This window comes from Prunus avium, chromosome 4, assembly GCF_965620075.1.
Source record: "Prunus avium chromosome 4, drPruAviu1.hap1.1, whole genome shotgun sequence".
Classification (NCBI taxonomy): Eukaryota; Viridiplantae; Streptophyta; class Magnoliopsida; order Rosales; family Rosaceae; genus Prunus; species Prunus avium.
Window position 1 is genome coordinate 37308591 of NC_142287.1, and position 10087 is coordinate 37318677.

The following is a 10087-nucleotide window of genomic DNA, read 5'->3' on the forward strand; positions in this document are numbered from 1 at the left end:
TTTTTTTTTTAAAAACCTGGCTCAAAACGACGTCGTTTTGAAGCCAGGTTTTAAAAAAAAAAAAAACCCATCAGCAGCCCCTATCTACCCGATTCTAATTCCCAGCAGCAGCATTCAGTTCATCCCAAAACCTAATTTTTTTTTTTTCAAAATTCCCTCTCCTCTAAAAACCTAACTAATCCCCCCAACCTCCACCACCAACCACTACAGGCCGCCACCGTCGCCAACCACCTCTTGTCGCCGCTGCCATCGCTTCTCATCAAATTTAATCAAGTGAGTTATAATTTTACATATATTATTTTGGGCTTTGGAAAATTTGTAGGAAATTGATATATCTTTCATGAATTATAATTTATTGGTGTGGTATGTTATGATATTGATTGATTTTCTTATTTGGATTAGAATTTATATTAATTGATTGATTTTCTTTGTGAATTAGAATTTGTTTGATATTTTGATATTGATTGATTTTATTATTTGGATATTTTAGTAGAGTTTATATTGATTGATATTATTATTTGGATTAGGTTAGTCTTTATAATTGATGGATTTAATTAATTTATGTGTAGAAAAAATTATCATGGAACGATACTTTAAGAGAAAAGTGCATATGGATAGTGAGTTTAATCCGGGTAGTTCAAGTGCAAGAGCAAGACCTATTGAATTAGATGAGATATTGGCTAATCTTCAGGCAGACCCTGGACTAAGAACACCGATGACAGATTATAGTCCTAATCATCGAGATGAGATTCGAAGAGCATATCTTCAAAAGGGGCCTTGTCAACCTAAAGGTCATAGATTCCCACAAACTAATCAGTCAGGAATTAATAGACGTTTCATTGCTCAATGGTTTGATGAGTTTGATTGGTTGGAGTATAGCATAGCTAAAGATGCTGCATTTTGCCCCCATTGCTATCTCTTTAAAACTAATTTTGATCAAGTGGGTGGTGATGCCTTTTCTGGGGTAGGCTTCAATAATTGGAAGAAGGGGAGAGAAAGGTTTAGCATTCATATTGGACCGGTTGGCAGTGTTCACAACCAAGCTAGAGAAGCTGCTTACAATCTGATGCATCAACAAGCTCACATTGAAACAATTGTGATCAAGCAAACAGATGATGCTCGTATGGCTTATCGCACTTGCTTGAATGCATCACTCAAGTGTACAAGGTATTTGTTGCGACAAGGCCTTTCTTTTCGTGGTCATGATGAAAGTGCCACTTCAAGTAATAAAGGGAATTATTTGGAGCTCTTGCAATTTCTTGCGGATCATGATGAAAAAGTTAAGGCAGTTGTGTTGGAAAATGCTCCGGGCAATCTCAAGTTAATAGCTCCGTCAATTCAAAAAGATCTTGTCAATGCATGTGCCAAAGAATGCATTAGTCTTATCATGAGTGATCTTAAAGATAGGTATTTTTCAATAATGGTGGATGAAGCACGTGATATTTCAATAAAGGAGCAAATGGCGATAGTGGTTCGTTATGTGAACAACAATGGACAAATAATAGAAAGGTTTGTGGGGGTTCAACATGTTACCGACACCACTTCAAGTGCATTGAAGAAAGCCATTGATGAATTCTTTGCTTTTGAAGGATTGAGCTTTTCTAAGCTACGAGGACAAGGTTATGATGGAGCTAGTAATATGAGAGGTGAATTCAATGGCCTTAAAACAAAGATTTTGAGAGAACAACCTTGTGCATTTTATGTTCATTGCTTTGCTCATCAACTTCAATTAGCTCTTGTTGCCGTGGCAAAGAAAAATATTGATGTTGCTTCTTTTTTCACAACGGCTAATAGCTTGGTTAATGTTGTTGGAGCATCTTGCAAGCGTCGTGATGCACTTAGAGCACAATACCAAGAAGAGCTTGTAAAAGCTTTTGATGAAGGTTGTCTTATAACTGGGCGAGGCTTGAATCAAGATACTACTCTCAAACGTGCAGGTGATACACGATGGAACTCACATTATGCTACATTGATTAATATCATTTGTATGTTTCCATCTGTGGTGAATGTGCTTCAAATGATTGTTGAGGATAACCCCAATGATAGTTCGGGTGAAGCCTTTAAGTTATGGAGGGAAATACAATCTTTTGAGTTTGTGTTCCACTTGTTTTTGATGAAGGCTATATTGGGAATAACAAATACTTTGTCTCAAGCATTGCAAAAGAAAGATCAAGACATTGTGAATGCAATGGGTTTAGTTCAAACATGCAAGGAAAATCTACAATTTATGAGGAATAATGAGTTTGATGAATTGGTTGATCAAGCATCTTCGTTTTGTTACAAACATCATATTATGGTTCCTAACATGGATGAGGAATATGTAATTCCTGGGAGGTCACGGCGTAATGCTCCAATCAAGACAAACAATCATCATTATCGTGTGGAGCTCTTTCTTCATGTCATTGATGGACAACTTGTGGAATTAAATGATCGTTTCAATGAGGTAAATACTGAGTTGCTTACTTGTTTGGCTTGCTTGAGTCCGAACAATTCATTTGTAGCTTTTAACAAACGAAAGCTAGTTCGTCTTGCTCAATTTTATCCTCAAGATTTTTCGGATGGAGCTTTATTGATGCTTGAAGATCAACTTGGGGTTTATGTTCATCATATGCGTTCGAGTAGTGATTTTTCAGAATTGCAAGGGATTGGCATGCTTGCGGAAAAAATGGTGGAGACAGGGATGCATGAAATATTTCCTTATGTGTATTTGCTTATTACATTAGCTTTGGTTTTACCTGTTGCAACTGCTTCAGTGGAGAGAGCATTTTCGGCCATGAATATTATCAAAAATCCACTTCGCAACAGAATGGGAGATCAATGGTTGAACGATAGCTTGGTTGTTTACATTGAAAGAGATATTTTTGCTTGTATTGATAACGAAGCTATAATGCAACGTTTTCAAAATATGAAAACTCGTCGTGGACAATTGTAGCTTGTATTGTTTGTTTTGCCAAAAATTATGAATGAAAGTACTATCTTTATATTTTTTAGTGTTATTTTCTTATTTACAAAATTTCGAAACTTAACACTATGACCCCATGGCGACGTAATCCTGCGTCCGCCACTGGCTGCCCTGGTTCTGGTTTGCTAGCGTATTACAAGCCCAACAACTCAGTTTCAAGTTCTCCACTCTATATATGCCAAATAAAGCTCGGAAAAAAAAAACAAAAAAAAACAAAAACTCTAAAGGAACGGCTCCCCAGGAGCACTTCCTCCTTTTCTCTCCCTTCTCTAACCCCTTCTTCTTATTCTCCAGCGAGCCTCTCTCTACAACTGTTTGATTCCATAGTGAGTGTCTTATCTAAGGCCCTTAAATGAGACCCTATCTATTAACCGTTGGATCAAATTAGTTTGTCGCTAAGATACAACTAAAAAAGAAATTCATCCAAATTCCTGCCATCCATAAGTATGTGCTCGAGTTGGAAGAATAAAAAAGAAAAAAGGAAGAGGTTGAATCATTGTGATATATTATATCTGACAAGTAAATAATAAGAACTTTTTTAATTAAGGGATCATAATATTGATGATTCCTTACAATAAACAATTAATTGGCTAAGCCCATCGAATGGTGACGCTTAGCGAGCCCTTATTCCTTGCACTTGCACACACACACACGTACACTAATTCATGGCCTTATAAATTATTTTCATGTTTATAGGATATAGCTAGCTTTGAGCAAAATAAAATAATAAAAGTAGAGATTTGCTGCGCATGCAATTAATATTGCAATAACCTTATTCCTTATCGATCCAGTAGCAGTGATCTATCTGGTGCGTCATGATAATTAGTGTTCATGCATAGCTGCACATTCCAAACACACATGAAGTGCCTTTCTTGCACTTGTTGTTGCAGCTGCCGCAGTTTTCCTTGTCCGACATCGGATTCACACACTTACCTTCGCAGCAAATCTCTGCGTAATTGCATTTCTTCCCACACTTGCCGCAGTTTGCTGTGTCTGTGTTTCTGTCCACACATTTCTTGTTGCAGCAATCCGGCTTTGCGCTGCCATACGCCTGACAAACCTTAGGGTTTTTGTCACAAGTCACGGAGGCAAGGAAGCGGCTTCTTAGAGAAGTGCTTTTTCCAAACTGGTTTTTGGTTTCGTCATTTGTATCAGTATTGTTTTCCTCGTTGAAGAATGATTCTTCTTCGTTTGGTATTGCAGAGAGAGTGGTGATGGCTGAAGCTATTAGCATGGCAAACATTAGAAAAACCTTGAAGCCTTTCATGATGTTTGTTTGAAGTGTATAAAAGCAGAGAGAGAGAGAGAGAGAGAGACCGAGAGGGATTTCTAAAGGTGCTTAGAAGATTTTGGGATGGAGAAGCATGTAGGCTCGGAAAAGTATAAATAGAGAAAAAGAATGTGAAGGTGGTCTAAAATTCGTATAAGATTTTAGGGTGGCTTAGGAGAAATATTTATGCAATGGATATTGGGGGATAGAATTTCTCCACTCGTCGAGCGATTAGCGGTCGTAAGGTGAGAACATGGGAGTCTCAGTGAATCCCTCATCACTTTGTTAATTTGCTGTTTCGTTTGGAGACTTTTGGCCCCATTGTCAAACAAAAACTCAACACGTTGTAACACTACCCGTTGTTTTTTATTTGACGATCGATATAAGCCGCGCTTCAAGGCACGCGTCGAGGCAAAGCAGTGGCAAATCTCCTCAGGTCAGGTGTTTCGCAGTTATCACTCTTAGCGCACGCTATGGTTTTTAAGGCGCTTATTCCTCACGAAGAAGAAGACCTGCCAGATTTGACGAAGCCCACATGCAAAATCATACCTTGCTATTTTTCCAAAAACTGGCCCAAATACGCGATGGTTTGATAATAACAAAATTACCTTTCAACTTAAGATACAATTAAACAAGAAATTCATCCAAATTCCTCGCATCCATAAGTTGGAAATTCATCCTGTGATATGCATCTTACAAGCACTACACCAAATTGGAGCTTTTACGACTTGATATTTACGGCACACTTTTTATTCGTGTGTTAATAACTGATGTTTACGGCATATGACAAAGCACGCCTTCAAAAGATGGTAAAGTGTGTTGTTAATAACTGATATTTACGGCATATGAAAACATGCCTTAAAAAGGTAATTTTTGTGTCTTTTAATGGCATTGATTGTATATACGCCGTAAATGCAATTTTTTTAAATATATATTATGTCGTGCGATTGAGTATGTCGTAATTTGTAAATTCAATTTATTTTTTTTCCCGAAACCCTCCAATATATATGCAATCCACTAAAAATATAAGATTTTTTTTTAAATTTCCCTCTTTTATTTTTCATTCAGACCTAAACGTTCTCATCACTTCTCTCTCTCTCTCCATCTCTTTCTCTCACAATTTCTGGATTCTCTCTCACAATTAATCAAGAGCTCCAGTTCCTTATTTGTGAGAAGACTAAACAAGGATCCATAGTATATGTTGGGAATTAGCTACCTCAGCTAAAGCCCAAGCCCGCCCTCTGGTTCCAGGGTCCAAGAAAAACCAAACTGGTGGTCTATTTTCCATAAGAAAGTTTACCGTTACAGAAGCACTTGGACCCTATTTGTTGACTTTCTTCATACTTTTGGAAATCATATAATTGACCAATATGCATCAAGAAGTTCAAGGAGGCACGTACGCCGCATAGGTTGATTATTCATTGTATCACATGGTATCATGATATATAACTTGGCACCTACGACAATATTTACCTTAGTTTGTTAATATTTACGTTAGTTTTTTTTTTTTTTTGTTAAACAACGCCATGTAATGGGTTTCCATGAAGTATCGTTTTTGTGTGTGGATATTATGGGATTGCATTCATAATTCAGCCAAAAAAAAGCCACTAACCACAAAAGGCTATTACAATAACGAAGTGATTTGACATCAAAATTAATACAACATGGTGTGCCTCCACTAATGATCACGCAAGATTGAAAAAACTCTGGCATAAATATCCCAACTAAATTGCAAACTCAAAATAATGAAAAAAAGATAAAACTTGAAAAAAAAAACTAAGCCATAACAATACAAATAAAACTCTCATAAATGAGAGATGAAAATCTCTCACAAAAGAGAAGTGAAAACCTCTCATAAAAGGAGAGGTGAAAACTATACAGAGATCCCAAAGAGTCTCAGCGACTTATTCCATACATAAAGAACCCGTAAAAGGATGGTGGTGGAGATCCGGGGACGAAACGCATGTGCAAATAGGGGAAACCTTCTGCCTCTGAAAATGGAGGAAGAGTTGAAGGGAGGAAGATAAGAGGGGAGAGAGAAGAAAGTACAGTGGCTTAGCCCTCAAAGTGAAAACCACTCTAAGAGTGTTTTTTTGGGAGAGTGTCATGAAGTATCTTTAACATGGTATAATTTATTTCATTTATTTTATGGGGATGCATGTAATTAAAAGGATTATTATATGGGGACCCAACTCTCATACTTAACTGCAGTATTAGAAGGTAATCATTCTCTTGACTTTGTTACCCACCCTCATTTAGCCCAATTGGCGTTCAGCTGCAATTGCTCCACTCCGTCAATGTTAACGTGTGTCCGGTAACTTCTTCTCCACTAATCGCCAAAGTTATTACTTAATGCATAACTGGACATTTCAACGCCTTATGTAATAATTAACAAGTTATTTATTTTTTCAAATTTGGCATGATCCACCAATTTAGTTACAATACATGCCTTCTTCCCAAAGAATTTGTTCAGTTGGTATGCAAGATCATTGTAATACCCCGAAAAATTTAAGGTGGATTTTCATATTTTAGTGAAAAATAATATAATTGTGGAGAATGATTATGGGTATCAAGTGATTTTGGATTGAGATTATTAATTTAAGTATGTTTAATTTGAAGTTGGACAAAAATGACCAAAACACCCCTATGTGTGATAGATTACCAAAGTACCCTTGTAGAAAAAAGGGAAGGAGGCAACGTGTAAGCCAAGCATTTCTTCCCTCCTTCATTCTTCCCCCCTTCCCACTTACTTTGTCTTCAAAAAATCTGATTTTGGATGAGTTGTAAACCTATGGGGGTGAGTCATCTAGTCTAGCCTAAGATTCTTTCTCATCCTCTTCTTCCCATTCATTGTATCACCCTCTTCTAAATGGATGATTCACCTAGCCTAAGGCTTTTCAATCATAAATTTACTCTTATCTTCATCATTCATTGTATCATCCCTTTCTTCCTCATTCACTTATCTTCATCCTCATTTTTCTTTTGTTCCTCTTCAAAATCCAAAATTCGTCACTTTCTTGAAGCTGCTGAGAACTCATATTTCGGAAGCTCAAATGAGAAAACTTCCTTTATAAAAGTTGTTCATTTCCATGATTCCTATAACATACTCAAAGTTCAGCTCAATCCGACTAGTATAGGCTCTGAAACGTTGGTATGATCACAATAAGTTTACCATTTCCTGATTTCACAGCAGTATGCTCGGTTTCAGTTTGTTTCTGTGACTTCATGTACTCAAATGACTTTGGTTCCTTCATCAAAGTTGTTTGAAATGCTGTCTATTATAACATATCAAAATTTCAGATTGATCGGGATTCTATAGCCACCTTGGGAATGTTTAGAGTGGAACTTGTTTATAGTCTTCAACCTTAGGTCCTTCCCTCGTTTTCAGTCCAAAACACTCATATCAAAAGCTCAAAACACTATGGTTTCTTCATGATAGTTACTCCAAATTCTCCTCTTTATAACATATCCAAAGATAATCCAAACGTAACCATTATAACTCTCTAAAAATTGGTATATATGAACAAAACTTGTTCAATTGGTTATGTTGAATCTCTTCTTATAGATATGTGTACTTTCTCTCAAATGGCTTGTTTCTTGTCATTCAATTGCTCAAATTAGTCACTATCATCTCAAGTAAATGGTTCTTTGAAGGCTTGAAGCTCTTCTTTTTATTTTCTTTTGAGTACTAGTTTTAAACCAAGTGTGGTTAGAATGCCTCAAGTACATATATATATATATATCTTTCAAAGTGTGTTTTTGTGAAGTTCTAGATTATTTCGATGTGATTTTTGTTCCAATTTCATTTTGGGATTTTGGTACATCAAAATGAATATCTCAAGGGTTATTTCAAATTTGGTTTTGTGCCATTTGAATTTAAATTGATTTTTTGTAAAATTTCAAAGTAGAGACTATCCTGCTGGAAATTGTTTTGATTCTGCTGCATACCCTGTTTTGAAGTAAGTGTTTGAAGACTTCCTAAACTTGGATTTTCATGAAATTTTAGTATGTTTTACTTTCTTGTATTGTCTTCAGATCTGGAAAATTTTATCCAGTTTGGTTGTAAATTGTAATTTTGGTGATTTTTCAAAATAAAATGTACAAACCTGAAAAAAAAACGTTATGCAGCCTAGTCTGTTTTGGGTTTCTATTTTGACATGCTTCCTTAACCCTAATTTTTATCAAATTTTGACATCTTTAACTTTTCTATGTCTAGTTGTGATATGGAAAGTTTTACATTATTTTGATTTAAACTCAATATTTAGTGAATTTTCAAAGTTAACGTGTTCCAACCCAAATGTTTAGCAAAACTGAAATTTTAGTTTTAAATTGATGTTTTTAAACTTTCTTTATGAGTCTAGAGCCGAACCACTTGATTTTAAACATCCCAAAGAGTAGAACTATTATAGGAGGGGAATAGATTAGTTTTTCCTTAACGCTTGGTTCTATGCTTGCTTGGATGTGAGGTTAAGGAAGTAACAATCGGGTCAAACAACTTGTTAAGTGTATTTTGGGGTTTTAGGTCTACGTGCGCTAGTAGGACACTCAACTTTGTTTCCTTATTTCCAATGAATTTTAATCAGTAAATTATCTTAACTAGGTGTTCTACTCTGCGTACTTTCGAGGACGAAACTGCACAAGGTTAAGCTAGCTGGACTTGAGGTAGAGTTTCCTGATTTCCCGATGATTGGGCTATATCACTTTTAATCTTGGTGCTTATATATAGTATTATAAATATGAATATTATTGTTGCTTTGCTCGATGAATATTATTTGATGTTATGTGAACATTATTATTGATGTTTTTCCGTGAATATTATTTGATGTTATGTAAATAGTATTATTGATGTTTTTCCATGGATATTATTTGATGTTTTGTGATTATTATTATTCATGTGATTAAGCATGATATATTATTGTTATTATCTGTGGCATTATTCAGCAGAAATAAATGATGTTTGCACTGCATTACATATGCATCATAAAGACAGTGGTGTTTGGGTTGTGTGTGTGTCGTTTGAGATATATCTAAGGGGTGGGAGAATGCTTTAGATATATCTGAATAAAATGTGGAATATATTCAGGTGACGGGAGCAGAGCTTGAATATATTAAGGTGATGGGAGCAGGGCCTCTAATGATAAGTGAAAGTTGAGAAATTCGTAAACAAAAGAAAAATGGGTTAAGGGACGGATGGACGCTAGTTCATATTTTAGGGTATTCGGAGCCACAGTGGTAAAACGCATGGTATGGGACATGCAGGCTTGTTGCCCTAGGATATGAATTAGTGGGATTAGAAGGGAGTGAGTTCATGGCATCACCGCATATGCAAATTTATTTATCTTGTATGATTGCATAATTTGTATATCTTGTGTTGTTTGATGCATGACACTTTGATTAATTGTGATAGCTGACTTTGAGGGGTTTGAAGGTACTCTACTGGGCATTAGAATGCTCATACCCTAATAGATTGTGCAGGATTAAAGAAGAAGTTTGAGGAAGCGGATTCAACTAAGCTGCTGGGCTTTTATTGTTGATTTGTGTAATTAATATTTGTAAGTAGTCAACCGTTTGTTAAAAATCCTAGTGTGTAGTTAACTACAAGCTATTGCGACTCAAATTTTGTGATGTTAAGTAAATTTGTATTATTTTGTGGCTCTATCTCTCATCATACCATGGTTGTAGGATTTTATTCTTATGACTATGGTATGACTCACACCATGATTCGGGAATATTCCTTATTTTCGAATCGGGTCGTGACAATCATCAACAATTTAATCACTATTTTTTTAAACTAATGACATTTAATTTAACTAAAAAATTAATCACTAATTTTATTCAGGATATCTTCATATTGG

The 10087-nt window shown here is 35.7% G+C and overlaps 2 protein-coding genes and 1 long non-coding RNA gene across 3 annotated transcripts; 2 read left to right on the forward strand and 1 right to left on the reverse strand.

Annotated features, from left to right (window-relative positions):
- Window positions 1–617: 617 nt before the first annotated feature.
- Window positions 618–2967, forward strand: LOC148295369 (uncharacterized). The gene has a single exon (XM_088251601.1). The coding sequence runs from the start codon at window positions 716–718 to the stop codon at window positions 2930–2932; it is 2217 nt and encodes a 738-aa protein (XP_088107727.1). The 5' UTR covers window positions 618–715; the 3' UTR covers window positions 2933–2967.
- A 515-nt stretch (window positions 2968–3482) lies between these two features.
- On the reverse strand, window positions 3483–4364 carry LOC148295370 (uncharacterized). The gene has a single exon (XM_088251603.1). The coding sequence runs from the start codon at window positions 4227–4229 to the stop codon at window positions 3792–3794; it is 438 nt and encodes a 145-aa protein (XP_088107729.1). The 5' UTR covers window positions 4230–4364; the 3' UTR covers window positions 3483–3791.
- Window positions 4365–7120: 2756 nt separating this feature from the next.
- Window positions 7121–9830, forward strand: LOC148295371 (uncharacterized). Its single transcript, XR_015835442.1, has 3 exons — window positions 7121–7383; window positions 8833–8894; window positions 9699–9830. It is a non-coding gene; the product is annotated as an uncharacterized LOC148295371 (long non-coding RNA).
- The last annotated feature ends 257 nt before the right edge of the window (window positions 9831–10087 follow it).